This window comes from Colobus angolensis, unplaced genomic scaffold, assembly GCF_000951035.1.
Source record: "Colobus angolensis palliatus isolate OR3802 unplaced genomic scaffold, Cang.pa_1.0 Scaffold234, whole genome shotgun sequence".
Taxonomy (NCBI): Eukaryota; Metazoa; Chordata; class Mammalia; order Primates; family Cercopithecidae; genus Colobus; species Colobus angolensis.
In genome coordinates, this window is record NW_012115533.1 from 3,616,795 (window position 1) to 3,633,713 (window position 16,919).

General features: G+C 31.2%; 1 protein-coding gene across 1 annotated transcript in view; it reads left to right on the forward strand.

The window, feature by feature from the left end:
• The window catches only part of SI (sucrase-isomaltase (alpha-glucosidase)), a 107,124-nt gene that overhangs the window by 50,777 nt on the left and 39,428 nt on the right, over positions 1-16,919 (forward strand). The window contains exons 23-28 of the mRNA XM_011944633.1: positions 2,404-2,453; positions 3,161-3,331; positions 4,953-5,108; positions 12,107-12,313; positions 14,469-14,623; positions 16,056-16,224. Coding sequence (XP_011800023.1) covers positions 2,404-2,453; positions 3,161-3,331; positions 4,953-5,108; positions 12,107-12,313; positions 14,469-14,623; positions 16,056-16,224 — 908 coding nt within the window. The remainder of the gene's footprint in view (positions 1-2,403; positions 2,454-3,160; positions 3,332-4,952; positions 5,109-12,106; positions 12,314-14,468; positions 14,624-16,055; positions 16,225-16,919) is intronic.

The following is a 16,919-nucleotide window of genomic DNA, read 5'->3' on the forward strand; positions in this document are numbered from 1 at the left end:
CAGCACCGATTGTCCGGCACTCACTAGTGAGATGACCCCAGTACCTCAGTTGAAAATGCAGAAATAACCAGTCTTCTGTGTCCTTCGCGCTGGGAGTTGGAGACTGGAGCTGTTCCTATTCGGCCATCTTGCTCCGCCCCCAAAATCTGATTTCTTGTAATAGAGGGCTGTTAGGTATGTGTTTTATATATGAGTACAAAAGATTAAAGTTTATCTTCTATTTTAATTAACTACTTCTTAGGTGTACTAAGGAATATCCTTGTACAAATTTTAAAGAGTTACAGATAAATATAAGAAGGGCAACAAGAAAAAAAAGACTACCCTAAATGCCTTTAAATGTATATGAAACATGTGAATATTTATTTATGTATTTTTGAAAATATGTGTATTTAAAAATTACGACAGGATTCTGTAACACTCTCCTAAGCCTTATATTCACCCTAACATTCGTTTAAACAAATTACATTTATTTATGGCCTTATATCAATGTATTAGCAATCAAACTTATTCCAAGGAAAGATCTGTTCTCTGGGTGATTTTCTCAATGCAAGCTGTGAATTACTTATATCATTAACAGCTACTAATCATAAATGTCCTCTATAGTCCTTTCCTTGATAAATGTAGTCTTTTATACCATTTACCTGACTTCCAAATTTATATCTCCAAATCAGTCTTCTATATACTTCTCTATTTGTTTGTCTAATAAAAATCTAAAACATAAGCTGCCAAGATAGAACTTGGATCTTACCACCATATATCTGCTACATCTATGGTGTTCCCTTTGTCAGTTGATGGTAACTTCATTGCTCCAGATGCCAACACCTTGGAATGGGCTATTCTCTCTCATAACCTAAGGATTTCATTGGTTCCACTTTGATCTGAATCTTCTCATCAGTTCCACCATGATCATCACCATCTTTCATGTTAATTTAGGACAATAGCTTCCTAATTGCCCTGTAGCTGTTTTCAATCCCTTTTTAAATTTTATTACAATCCAGCAGATAATCATTTAAAAAGGTGATTCCAGTAATTGCATCTCTTCTCAAAACCCTCTAATGATCCTCCATTTTACTCAATTAGGAGACAGTGTTTTATCGAGACCTAGAGAGCTTATGGTTTGTGCTTTAACATTTGCATACGTGCACGCGCACACCCCAAACGCACACGTACGCATCTATTATCCTGTATTGCTTTCTATTTCTCAATTTCAGCACACCAACCTTCTTGCTCTTTCTTAAAATACCCTACGGTGTAAATATACTAGGGTGAGCCCTTCCGTCAGATTAGATTCCAAACCTATTCTCTGGCTTATGTAGTAAGCCAAAAAACTTCCTGCATGGAAGTTTTATAAAAGTGGATTTCAGCTGAACTTATATTATTTGCAGTCATCAATCAAAAAATGTCATTGAGATGATACCTCCATTGACAGCATGTGTGGTACAATTATAAGATTATTCCTATTACTCAAATTATATAAATATTCCAAATACATACTGTCTACTAATAAAGATGCATATGAATAGCTTACTTTCATATACGTAGCTAAGAATATGAATAATATAATTCAGTCAGTTATCTAATATGATACCTATGTAGCTATGTGTATTTAAAAAGTGAAAGAAAACCAGAATTCTGATTAATGGATTTGTAAGCAAACATGGAGACAGTAAAGTGATCTGCAGTTTAGGTTCTGAATATAATTTTATTTCCTAAGACTGAAATTTTAAGCAAATTAATGCTGTGGAAAGTATATTATATGAATCCTAGGATTCCCTTTATATTTTAACACTGTTTATGACAAACTACATCAGTCCTTATCTTCAGTTTTTCTTTTAAAGAGATATGTTGAATAAAAGTTTTATTACATATATGGTACAGAATCATTGTATTCATCCATCTTCCTCATTAAAGTTTATTTCAATTACAGCTTAAGTTTTATTTCAATCTTCAACGTGTCTCCAGATTTATTTTTTCCTTGAATACAAAATAATAGAAAAAAAAACATAAAGATGCAAAATATATTATAGTATGCCATGTCTTCCTAAGAAAAATTTACTGTTATGAGGTTTACAAGGGAGAAAATATCATTCAAAACAATACATTTTTAATTATATATTTTTACTGTAAATTTGGCTTTCTCTTAATTTCCAGAAATATCTTGGTAGTCTTTGAAAAAGTAAACAAGGCAAATATGCATTCATTACCTCTACTCGCTGTGAAAATAAAATACCATTATTATATTATTTAGAGGAAATTAAAACATTTACAGAGAAAATGTTTGAGATGCTTCATTAATAAACAGAATCTAATTTGTTCAAATTTCCTAAGTGTTATATAAGTGTAAAACCAGAGCAGAGAATTTAACATTACATTTTGTACTGATCATGATATTTTTCATTTCAGATACCATACAAAATGGCAGCTACATATTATATACATTTTCAGTTTCTAATGTAAGTATTCTCTTTGTACTTATAGTTAAATGTATAATTTGTTCATGCCTAGGTTATTCTTTTATGGTGAATATTTTGGAAAAGGTGTTTACATTTGCCTACAGATTTTAATGGAATGTAATGAAATAAGTTGTTCATTTAAATTGTTTATTTAAATTGTTAAATTATAAACAAATTGTTATCTTAAAATTTTATAAAGTTTGTGATCATGTAATTGATGCAAAGAAACCTTTAGAGTTCTTAACATGTTATGTTTGGTCTTAGGCAACATGCCCTAGGAAAACAATTTCAACATATTTGAAAATATTTTAATGAATTAGTCACAGTAATAATTGGTGTGGATTTTGGTTTATTAAATTTTAAATAGTTAATAGAAATGATTTTTTTCATAGATGTTGGTTTTTTCATACATTCTTTTTTGGCAAAGTTAAATTATTCTTCATCAATGTTAGGACTAGAATAAGAATGAGTATATATGTGTTGCATATGAGTAATTAAGGTTGTCTCTGAAAGTAAAATTTTCTGGCATATATATATAAATTAAAATAGTTATTAATGAGTATATTTCTATGTGCTACTTGGATGAGGAGAGCTGGAAGGAATAGAGGCATAGATGATGACCTTTCTTTGCTATGTCATATCGGTATTGTTATTTCAGGTTTGTATCTGATGACCTAATATATAATATCATATACTATTTTTCCCAGAACACATTAGATATTGTGTGCACACATTCATCATATCAGGAAGGAACTACCTTAGCATTTCAGACTGTAAAAATCCTTGGGTTGACAGACATTGTTACAGAAGTTACAGTGGCAGAAAATAATCAACCAATGAGCGCTCATTCCAATTTCACTTATGATGCTTCTAACCAGGTAATTACAATCTTTTAAAATATTTTAGCTATCATATAATCTCACATTTAACATTATATAACCATTCGGGCACTTACCGTATTTCTCCTCTCAGTGTGTCTTCCTTCCTTCTCTTCATTGCTTCCTTCCTCCCTTCATTTTTTTCTTCACTTTTTCTGAATAATATTCTAATTTATGTCAATCCAATTTGTATTTAGATATCAACATGAAGGGAACTTCTTGCAATTTCTCTCTCCCTATTTTATTTTCTCATGCATACTAGTTATATGGTCCTTGCTAATATTTTCCATAAAATTATTCTAATCTGAACTCTAATTTACCTATTGCACACAAAAGAAATTCCAAATGTTTTAGCTGCTTTAGACTCTTTAACATATTGGTTCAGTTCATTTCTTTAGTCTTTCTCCTGTTTCTTTTTTAGTGAGGTGTCATTGTCCTCAAAATATATCTTGTACTCTTCTGACTTCAATTTTGTGTTTACACTTTTCTTCTCCTGTAGAAAGCCTTCCTTATGTTGTGATTTTTGTTTCCTTTGACAGTTGTAGTATAGAGGGGAAAAGAATAACAAAATTGGATGCAATGTTATTGGATGCACAGATTCCAGCTCTGCTATCTCTGCTTCTAAACACATTAAATAAATCTCTCATTATGTTAGTTTTCTCATTTGCAAAATGTAATATTTCAATCATAATGTTGCTTTGGGTAGTAGATTGATGTATTACAAAAGAGACTGTAATATTTAAAAACATGGAAGCAATTATTTTTGTCATTTACCTTTTCTCCATTTATATAATACAAAATTATTAGTAATATTGCCATAAATAATTTCTTAATTGTTTAAGATATAGAACATTGTCTTATAATATTTTTGTCTAACTCATAAGACCTCTGGCCCAGGACTTTTCAAATATTTATTTTCAGAAAATATGTATTGATTAATTATTTTTTATTTAGTAGGTATATTATGATTTATATTTCCTAGCACTATAAGAACAAATTGGTATAAATTAAGCAATACAAGCTTATTGTGAACTTTATGACTCTAATAGAGATTAAAAGAGGGAATAATAAAAAATAATTATATTGGTTAGGTATGCAATATAAAGGTCTATCTGTGGCTATTTGTATGTCTACTTTTATGCTTATAAATATATATACATAAACACTAGTAGTATACCTTTATAATTCTGCTGTGCATAGATTGATCTTTATATGGACTTTCATTACTCAAAGTAAAGTTTTGCAACTATGTTTGGTGGATATCAAAAAGTAAGTTATGCAGATGAAAATCTGAGTGTGGGATAAATTTGCTCACATTATTCTCAAAGTATATAAGAAATAATCAAACATAATTTTGAAATTCCAATTATAGATATAATTGTATGTGTGTGCACATACATATGTACATATATGTATATATACGTAAATACACACATATATATTGCATATATATAATTCTATTTTTTAAGTATTTTATCTAAACTACTAATGATTTAATTTGAAGAATTGCCATCATTGCCACATTTCTTAAAATGTAAATTTTTTAAAAAATCATCCAATGATCAGATACAGTGTTTAAAAGTTTTGTTTGTTTGTGTTTTTTGTTTGTTTGTCTTCAAAGGTTCTCCTAATTGCAGATCTCAACCTTAACCTTGGAAGAAACTTTAGTGTTCAATGGAATCAAATTTTCTCAGAAAATGAAACATTTAATTGTTATCCAGATGCTGATTTGGCAACTGAACAAAAGTGCATACAACGTGGCTGTGTATGGCGAACGGTAATAATAATTTTAATTATTACTCATGATATGGTTTTCACATAAGCATTTCAATAAAAATTTTACATGTTATAGTTCTAAATCTGCAGCATATAAACTAAATTCAATTACATAATCATGTGGAATGTGAAGTTAGCGTCTCTGACAGGCAATTCACTTTTATTTTAATTAATTATCCAAAGGCCTTAGTAAAGGCCAGGCTGAATTGATGCGTAAATTGCTTTCCAGGCACTTTAGATAGTGTAACTTTACTTAATAAAATAATACTGTCTGTTACACTTTACTTGGTGTTGACTGTAGCTGATTTGCTCATTTGGATAAGATATGCCAGTAGTGGACACTATTTCGAAATCATTGTCTCAAGTTATTAAGACATATAATGTTGAGTAGAGGGCTAGTTCTCTTCCACTAAGGATGGTAATCTCTGGCCAGTTATTTTGATTTTCATTTTAACAAAATAATGATGACTGAGGGTGGCAGGTGTTTTTACCAATGTCACAGGAAGGACATTGTAAAACGTTCCCTCTTGCTATGCCTGTTTTTCAAATTCTGAACTTTTCATTACATCATTTAGTTTTGTCAACAGATACATTTATTTAATATAACCAAATAATTAAATGCGTTTGTTATATCACTGGGATGAGTCAAGACATATCTGTCAGCAATTTTCCAGAGACATTTACATTTATATAAAGAGATGCATAGAATCTCTGCCTCCAGAGAAATTATCCCGATTTCTCTCCATTAATTGTTAAAACAGCATAATCTGTATCACTGGTGAAGAATAGGGAAGAATATAAGAACAGAAAAAGTGAAGAGGAGAAAAGATTTTAAAATCAACAGAAATCAAATAGTGAAGTTCATTTCTCTGAACCTTTTCTTTAAGTTGCCTCTCTTCAACCAGATTCACATCCATTCCCCTTTACATTCAAAGTATGCTAACTTTATCAAAACAAATCTAAAGGACAAGTGGGAACAATTCATCTTACTAAAACATAAATAGCTTCTAAACATGAACATGTAAAATTTTATCTTTCTCCATTAAATATTTTTAATGTGATATATATATAATGTTAAATCTATATAATGTTATATATAATGCTAACATTATATATATAAAACTATATATAACTATGTATGTATAAATATATAGACACACACACACACATCACAGTTTTTTTATCTGCTCATTGATTGATGAACATTTGGTTTGGTTCCACATTTTTGCAATTGCAAATTGTGCTGCTATAAACATGCACGTGCAAGTATCTTTTTTGCATAATTACTTCTTTTCCTCTGGGTGGATACTCAGTAGTGGGATTGCTGGAACAAATGGTGGTACTGCTTTTAATTCTTTAAGGAATCTCCACACTCTTTTCCATAGTGGAAACCATCAGTGTAGAAGTGTCCCCTTTTCACTGAATCCATGCCAACATCTATTATTTTTTGATTTTTTGATTATGGCCATTCTTTCAGGAGGAAGGTGGTATCACATTGTTGTTTTGATTTGCATTTACCTGATCATTAGTGATGCTGATCATTTGTTCATATGTTTATTGGCCATTTGTTCATATTTTCTTTTGAGAATTGTCTATTCATGCCCTTAGCCCACTTTTTGAAGGGATTGCTTGTTTGTTTTTCCTGCCAAATTGTTTGAACTTGTTGTAGATTCTGGATATTCGTTCTTTGTCAGATGTGTAGATGGTGAAGATTTTCTCCCACTCTGTGGGTCGTCTGTTTACTCTGCTGACTGTTCCTTTTGCACTGCAAAAGTTCTTTAGTTTAATTAAGTCCCAGCTGTTTATCTTTGTTTTCATTGCATTTGCTTTTGTTTCTTTGTCATCAAATCCTTGCCTGAGCCAATGTCTACAGTGCTATCTTCTAGAATTTGTGTAGTTTCTGGTCTTAGATTTAAGTCCTTAATCTGCCTTGAGTGGATTTTTGTATAAGGTGAGAGATGAGAATCTAGTTTTATTCTTCTGCACGTGGCTTATCAATTATTATAGCACTGTTTGTTGAATAGGATGTCCTTTCCCCAATTTATGTTTTTGTCTGCTTTGTCGAAGATCAGGTGGCTGTAGATATCAGGGTTTATTTCTGGGTTCTCTATTCTGTTACGTTGGTCTGTGTGGTTATTTTTATACAGTACTGTGCTATTTTGGTGACTATGGCTTTATAGTATAGTTTGAAATTAGGCAATATGATGCCTCCAGATTTGTTCTTTTTGCTTATTCTCACTTTGACTATGCATGGTCTTTTTTGATTCCATATGAATTTTAGGATTGCTTTTTCTAGTTCAGTGAAGAATAATGATGGTGTTTTGATGGGAATTGCGTTGAATCTGTATATTGTTTTGGCAGTATGGTCATTTTCACAATATTCTTTCTATCCATCCATGAGCATGGGATATGTTTCTATTTGTTTGTGTCATATATGACTTCTTTCAGCAGTGTTTGTAGTTTTCCTTGTAGTGGTCTTTCACTTCCTTGGTTAGGTATACTCCTAAGTATTTTATTTTATTTTATTTTATTATATTATATTATATTTTATTTTATTTTATTTATGCAGCTATTTTAAAAGGGGTTGAGTTCTTGATTTGATTCTCAGCTTGGTTCTTTTTAGTTTTTAGAAGAGCTATCGATTTATGTATACTAATTTTGTATCCGAAAATTTTGCTGAACTATTTTATCAGTTCTAGGAGCTTTTTGAAGGAGGCTTTAGGGTTTTCTAGGTAAACGATCACATCGTCAGCAAATAGCGACAGTCTGACTTCCCTTTACTGATTTGGATGCCCTTTCTTTCTTTCTCTTGTCTGATTGCTCTTGCTAGGACTTCCAGTACTATGCTGAAAATAAGTGAGAATGGCCATCTCTGTCTTGTTCCAGTTCTTAGAGAGAATGCTTTCAACGTTTCCCCATTCGGTATTATGTTGGCTGTGGGTTTGTCACAGGGTTTTTATTACATTGAGGTATGACCCTTGTTTGCCGATTTTACTGAGAATTTTAATCAAAATGGAATGTTGTAATAGAAGATCCTATGATTTTTGTCTTTAATTCTGTTTATGTGGTATATCACGTTCATTGACTTGCATGTGTGAAACCATCCCTGTATCCCTAGTATGAAAGCCATTTGATCATGTTGGGCTATCTTTGTGATATGTTGTTGAATTTGGTTAGCTAGTATTTTGTTAAGGATTCTTGCATCTATATTCCTCAGGGATATTGATCTGTAGTTTACTTTTTTGGTTATGTCCTTTCCTGGTTTTGGTATTAGGGTGATACTGGCTTTATAGAACAATTTAGGGGGGTTCCTCCTTTCTCTGTCTTGTGGAATAATGTCGATAGGATTGGTACCAATTATTCTTTGACTAACTGGTAAAAATTCTGCTATGAATATGATCCTGGACATTTTTTTGTTGGTAATTGTTTACTACCATTTTAGTCTCACTTCTTGTTATTGGTCTGCTCAGGTTATCTAATTCTTCCTGATTTAAGGTTGTGTCTTTCCAGGAATGTATCCATCTCTTCTAGGTTATGTAATTTATGTGTGTAAATGTGTTCATAGTAGCCTTGAATGATCTTTTGTATTTCTGTGGTGTCAGTTGCAGTATCTCCCATTTCATTTCTAATTGAGCTTATTTGGACCTTCTCTCTCCTTTTCTTGATCAATCTTGCTAATGATCAGCCAATTTTATTTATGTTTTCAAAGAACTAGACTTTTGTTTCAGTTGTCTTTTGTATTTTTTGTTTGTTTGTTTCAGTTTCACTTAGTAATGTTCTGATCTTGGTTATTTCCTTTCTTCTTCTGAGTTTTGGTTTGGTTTGTTCTTGTTTCTCTAGTTTCTTGAGGTGTGACCTTAGATTGTCTATGTGTGCTCTTTTAGACTTTTTGGTGTAGACATTTAGGGCTATGAACTTCCTTATTAGTACTGTCTTTGCTGTATCCCAGAGCTTTTGCTAGGATGTGTCACTATTGTCATTCAGTTAAAAGACTTTTTAAATTTTCATCTTGATTTTATTTTTAACCCAATGATCATTCAGAAGCAGATTATTTAATTTCCATGTATTTGCATGGCTTTGAAGATTCCTTTCAGAGTTATTTCCAGTATTATTTTACTGTAGTCTGAGAGAGTGCTTGATATAATTTCGATTTTCTTAAATTTATTGAGGCTCATTTCATGGCCTATCATATGGTTTATCTTGGAGAAAGTTCCATGTGCTGATGAATAGAATGTATCTTCTGTGGTTGTTGGGTAGAATGTTCTGTAAATATCTGTTAAGTCCATTTTTTCCAGGGTATGGTTTAAATCCATTGTTACTTTGTTGACTTTCCATCTTGATGATCTTTCTAGTACTATCAGTGGAGTATTGAAGTCTTCCAATATTACTGTGTTGCTGATTCTCTCAATTCTTAGGTCTATTAGTAATTGTTTTATAAATTTGGGAGCTCCAGTGTTAGGTGCATATATATTTAAGATTGTGATATTTTCCTGTTGGATAAGGCTTTTTATCATTGTATAATGTCCATCTTAGCCTTTTTAAACTGCTGTTGCTTTAAAGTTTGTTTCGTCTGATATAAAAAATAGGTACTTCTGCTGTTTTTTGGTGTTCATTTACATGGAATGTTTTTGTTCCCACCCCTTTATCTTGAGATTATGTGAGTCCTTATGTGTTAGGTGAGTCTGTTGGAGGCAGCAGATAGCTGGTTGGTGAACAGTTATCCATTCTGTTATTCTGTGTCCTTAAAGGGGAGCATTTAGACCATTTACTTTCAATGTCAGTATTGAGATGTGAAGTACCATTCCATTCATTGTGCTATTTTTTGCCTCTATGCCTTGTGTTTTTTAATTATGTTTTATAGGTCCTGTGAGATTTATGCTTTAAAGAGGTTCAGTTTTGATGTATTTCTAGGATTTGTTTCAAGATTCAGAACTCTTTTTAGCACTTACCATAGTACTGATTCTGGTAGTAGTCAATTCTCTCAGCATTTGTTTGTCTGAAAAAAAGTTATATCTTTCCTTCATTTATGAACCTAAGTGTCCCTGGATACAAAAGTCTTGGCTGATAATTGTTTTGTTTAAGGAGGCTGAAGATAGAGCCCCAATCCCTTCTAGCTGGTAGGGTTTCTGCTGAGAAACATGCTGTTTTCTTTTATAGGTTACCTGGTGCTTTTGCCTCACAGCTCTTAAGATTTTTTCCTTCATCTTAACTTTAGATAACCTGATAACAATGTGTCTAGGCAATGATATTTTCACAGTGAATATCCCAGGTATTCTTTGAGTTCTCTTTTATTCGGGTGTCTAGGTCTCTAGCAAGGCCAGAGAAGTTTTCCTTGATTATTCCTTCAAATATGTTTTCCAAATTTTTAGATTTCCCTTCTTTCTCAGTAACACTAACTATTCTTAGGTTTGGTCATTTAACGTAATCCCATACTTCTTGGAGGCTGTGTTCATATTGTCTTATTCTTTTTTCTTTGTCTTTATTGGATTGAGTTAATTCAAAAACCTCATCTTCAAGCTTTGAAGTTCTTTCCTCTGCCTGTATGATTCTATTGCTGAGACTTTCATGTCTTTGTTTAAGTCCATGTGGTAGGATGATATCATCAACAAAATAAGCTTGAATAGATGAGAAGTATTCAAAGACTAAACCCTGGGCGATTACAAACTTTTAGCCAAGGAGGAAATGACAAAGGAGGCTTAGAAAGAACAGCTCAAGTATTGGGTTGGAAATAACATGCTGGGTCCTGGAAGCCAATTGAACAAAACATTTAGAACGGAAGAAATGAACAACTATGCCAGTTGTTTGTTAGTAAGATAAGGACTGGAAACTGACATGTGGATTTGGCAACGTGGGAGTCTTTGGTAACTTTGGCATGCAAACATTAGATGTAGTACTAGGGATAAAATCCTGGTTAGAGTCAGTTCAAGAGAAAATCAAGGGACACATTAGAGATAGCGAGTGTGATGAACACTTCTGTTTTGCTGTAAATAAAGCAGAAAAAATAGAACAGTAGTCAGAGAAACTACTGAAGTGACATTTACTTCAAAAAAATGAGATGAATAAAATCAGTTTATGCTGTTAAAAGTAACATAATGAATGCAATATTTTTGATGCAAGAGAGGGTGGAGAATTGAGGGAGAAATATTTTTGTAGGTAAGGAGGCCTGGGATAGGGTACACAGATGAAATTGTTCACTTTAGATAGAAGCCAGACAGTATGCCCTTGAGAAGATGAATCAAACAGAGTATCTCAATTTAGTCGGCTTAGGCCCCTTTCTTTTAAAGAGCTTTTAGGAGGACTTATACAACTTCTTTAAAAGGAAATTGGAAATATAGATAAATATATTTCTCCGCAAAATACAATAATAATCAAGGAAGATAGGGAGAACGGATTGTGGTAAGGAAACTAGCCATCAATGCCATAGTTTATAATTCTTTTTCTTAGGTTTTGTCTCTCACTTCTATGTAAACCAATCAACTCTGATTCTTAGCCAAAGGTTCCTATTTCAAATCCAGGTCAGGATGTAATTGACCAGTATAAGAATAAGTTTAAAAAAGAAGGATTGAGAGTTTCATTATAAGTAAAAGGACTCTACCACTTGCCCTTTAGAGGCATGGCATAATGCCATTTTTATACACAATAATCAATAATCAATATGAAGAGTAAGAACAAACATGGAATCAAAATGTATTAGTAATATACTTGCTTTTGCAGACAACACAATTTAATGCTATATTTTGAGTTTAAAAAGTATGACATTTGATCCTTCTACTCTACTGTTCTTTCTGTAGAGCATAAAGGCAAATATTTTGTATAAAATTTTAGTACATGGGATCCCAAATTACATATAATATATTTTGTGTTATGACTATTATTTCATTTTTGTATTAATGAAACTTGTAAATCATACAATGTGTGACTAAACATCAGTATAATTTTAAAGAGTCGAATATTACAAGGCTTATAATTTCTGACAATGAACATGCATTGTGTTTTTAGGATTCTTCTCTATCCAAAGCACCTGAGTGTTACGTTCCCAGACAAGATAACTCTTATTCAGTCAAGTCAACTAACTATTCATCAATGGGTGTAACAGCTGACCTCCAACTAAATACTGCAAATGCTAGAATAAAGTTACCTTCTGACCCCATCTCAACTCTTCGTGTGGAGGTGAAATATCACAAAAATGATATGTTGCAGTTTAAGGTATGCTTGATATAAACTACCTCAAAGCTAGTTTTCATTTTGGGTAATTTTGGAGATTTTGGATAATTCTGTGATTGGATATTTAATGTAGTATTAAAGGTTATTAACAGTTTTGATAATATTTTGATTCTATAAAAATATTTTTTTCCTACACAACTCATAGCTAGGTGCCCAAGAAATGAAATTGCTCATTCTTGCTAATTTTGTGATTAATACAATGATGATTTAAAAACTACATTTAAATTCTTGCAAAATACATAAGGCATTTATTATCAAACTATGCTGATAGTGTCATTAAAATAAACAAAATTGGATGCCTACTCTTTTTACTATTTTTAAGCTGTGGCCTTAATTTTCTGGCCAATATAATAAGACATACCAAAGCAATAATTTCATTCAACTTTTAGAGATAGCATATGTTTTTAACTTAAGAATCCCAAGGGATTCCATTGAGAATAGTATTAGAAATTTTAAATATCAACACAATAACTAGATGTAAAATGTATTTCCAAAGATATTTTCTTGTACATTGTTGCTCACTATTTAGAAGCAGAAATGACAACAAATCTCATTAGCAAACTCAAATGAAAAAATCAAATAATAAATCATCAAAAATTATAGGACTAAATGGACTACCTATAAGGAGAAAAACTATTAAAAATGTTCATATTATTTTAAAATTATAAATAAGAGTCAATTATCTTTTAAATGTTAATTCACTTTAGCTCAATTGCTGCTTTTAAGGTATTTTCATATAAATCTTAGTGAAATATCTTTTGAGACTTCATAAAATAACTTGTAAGTTTGTCTGAACAAACAAACACTGTGCAATGGTTAAAATTCAGCAAGGGGTAAAGAACAAAAGTTCATATAATTAAAACAGTGTGGAACTGGAGATAGAATTGCCTGATTGTTTATTGAAACGAGATGGCACAAAAGCATTGAAGATTGTGTGTGTGTGTGATGGCACAAAAGCATAGAAGATTGTGTGTGTGTGTGTGTGTGTGTGTGAGATGACACAAAGGCATAGAAGATACGTGTGTGTGAAGAAAGGTTTGCAAATTAATAATGAAGAAGTAGGTCATTTAATAATTTATATAGAAAAGTGTCTGGTTTTAATCATATACTAAAATAAAATTTAGAATGAGTTGCATGTAAAAACTAAACATAGCCTAAAACAAATTAAGCTGCATATTTATTTTGTATCTGGCTAGCAAAGGCCTTTCAAGCCACAGATAAAAAGGCATAAGTGACATAGGTAAAAATCTACACATTTTCTTACATACAAATAAAACATGTTTTTACATGGAAAAACACTATACACAATTAGAAGACAAAAAAATGGGTAAATATCTGATAAATATGTGACTTAGGAAAAGCAATTTCAACTCATGTAATCAAGAAAAAATATCAAAACCTCTCATAAGAAGACATTTAACAGAAGAAACTAAAATATCGAGATAATTACACTCATTAAAAATTCTAGGAACAAAATGCAATTTAAAGTACAGTGGAACATAAATGTTAAATAATAATGTAGAAAAAGATGAAATCTCATAAGAAATGAAATGAATAACAATGAAAAATAAATGCTTTTAATTTAATATAAATTAGCACTAGAGTACACATTTTGGTGAGAATATTAATCAGTAAACAAATTCTGGAAAGCAGTTTGTCAATAGTTATCAAAGACCCTAAAACGGTAAGTATACTCAGTCCCTAGAGGTATTTAAGAAATGTATTGAAGAAATAAAAACACAAATAAACATAAGTTAGCATTAGGGTTTATTGTATAATCATAGGTATGACAAAAAATATTGAAACAACTTCTGTTTTTAACCATGAAATAGTTTTGGTACACCCATACTATAGAATATTTAGCTCTAAAATTTCTGTTTTGATCTTATTGTATAGAAAACAAATCACAAAACAATTTTTAAAGGTTCAAAAATGCAGTACTCAGTTTGGTCCCATTATAAGTGTGTATATGAAATTCTATACTGATATGGTTATACGGACCATGAACGTAGAGTTAGAAATTATATGGAGAAAAATTCTAAATATTCGTATTTGAGCCATTATTTAAATTATTTCATGATATGTACATGCTATGTCAGCAATCGGAGTAAACTTTTTTACTACTTATTTGCAATAGATTTACGATCCCCAAAATAGGAGATATGAAGTTCCAATACCGTTAAACATTCCAAATGCCCCAATAAGTACTTATGAAAACAGACTTTATGATGTTGAAATCAAGGAAAATCCTTTTGGAGTCCAGATTCGACGCAGAAGCAGTGGAAGAGTTATGTAAGTGATTGAATGATTTGATATAAAGGATATTTTAATTTTAGCTTAGGATGGGAAAAGTAAAATGATGAACAGCCTTCACTGTCCTAGATTAGCATCACACACAAAAATGTAAGTTATGTTAAATAACTTTGCCCATTTTAATATTTCTAGCTAAACATAGTCCATGGGACTATTTTAAAGGATTGGCCCACAATTTTATCTACAGTTTGGAGGTGTCAATTTCACTCTTAGTATCAGACTCATTCTTCTAATCAAGTTGAGAACCAAAACCAAAACCTCTTTTAAAAAGCATGATGAGTGTTGGTAAAAATAAGTATTTGGAAACAAATGAAGTAAATATTTATTAAAACTGTTGAAATAGTTTATTGGTGCTTGAATCTGATAGAATTAATAATTTATCTGCCATGTATTAGTGAAAATAAGTTACAACACATAAGCCTAGATATATTTTTATGTTACAATGAATAAATTTAAAATTATGGTCTTTATTCAAAATATCTAGAAACTATAATATATTAAAATATACTTTTATGTAATTTAAGTTTGCCATGCCATTCTTTAGATGATGTTATCAGAATGTTTTCTGGTATTGTCAGGATATGTACAAATAATGACTAAAACTATATCTGGATCATTTTAATAATTTTGTTGTCATGACAATATTTTTGTTCCAAAACATGTGAAGCTAAGTCATTTTATAAAAATATCCTGGTGCAAGGGCATTATTTATTGTCATTTGCAAGCATTATTCTCAATTAGTTTTCCAAAATAATAAATATAAAAAGTTAAAATATGCCCTGATTACTTGTAATACTTACATTTCCTCTCCTTGCCAATGTTACTTTCCATCCTCCTTTATGTTCTTGCAAATGAGTTGAATAATATGTTTCTTGAAACACATTACTTCATACACAGCTATTTTTATGAACATAAAATAAAGGAAGAAAAACACAATTGGGAGTAGTAACTGGCAAGAGTTCAACATTTAAATATCCATTAAACTTAAAATTCATTGTAAAAATATTGATTTATTTTTATTCTACACGTAGGAAAACGTGTATTGTGACTAACTCAAGGGAGCAGGGAAATTGAGAACTTTTAATTTCTAGGTCACACATTACTGAGTCATTTATGATTTCATATTAATTTTATTTTTAAAAGGAATACTTGTCTAAAGAAAGACATGTATAATCATATTATTTATGATTCCCCTATAAGTATATGAAACATATTTTACATATTCTTTAACTTAGCTAAAATAAAAAATGTATTGGAGTAGTTATCTATTTCCATTTGGTACCTGGGTATAATTAGGAATATAGAAAAAATATTGATTTTTTGATAATCTAAGAAAGAATTACCATTATCATTTGTGATACTATTTTGCATATATTTTGACAGACTTAGCTTTATTTTCTTTTGTTTTCAGTTGGGATTCTTCACTGCCTGGATTTGCTTTTAATGACCAGTTCATTCAAATATCGACTCGCCTGCCATCAGAATATATATATGGTTTTGGGGAAGTGGAACATACAGCATTTAAGCGAGATCTGAACTGGCATACTTGGGGAATGTTCACAAGAGACCAACCCCCTGGTGTAGGTACCAACATGTGACCACTCCATGCGGCAACTAAGACCATGAGTAGAATCCAAGTCACTTCTTTATAGGCCTGTACTTTAGGATTGAAGTAATGACAAAGGCATTAGTGAGAGATCTCCAGAGCAGCTATAGCAATTTTGTGAGAAACAAACCCAAAAAGTCACCAGAAATTACAGGTGGAAGCAGAGGAGTGGATGGATAACAATTTGCTTGACTACTGTGAGAAGCCAGGCTTTGACTCAATACCTCAACTGTTTCAAATGCATAGAAAGGATATACTGATTCTGTATTCCCTGTCAAGTTTACCTTTACTCCAGTATAGAAAATATCTGCCTAACGGTTTCCTTGATTGTTTTTTACTTTTCAGACACTGATTTGATCTTTTTACCCTTCATAAACCACAGTTGCAGTTGTGTAATTTTATGTGGCCAAACTGCTAATTACATCTTTACAATGTGTTTTTATGTACTCATGACACTTTTTCCAAAGATTTGTCTTGTTAATACAACACATTTTATGAATATTTAATGTACTGTACAACAAATAATATTATCTATAATATTCCAAACATATCATAAAAATGTATTTTAACAAAAATTATTCTATTTGTATTTTTCACATGTGATGTGTACTTAAAAGGATATACTCAGCAGCATACTATAAGTTTGGGATCTATTGTAAACATTTTTTT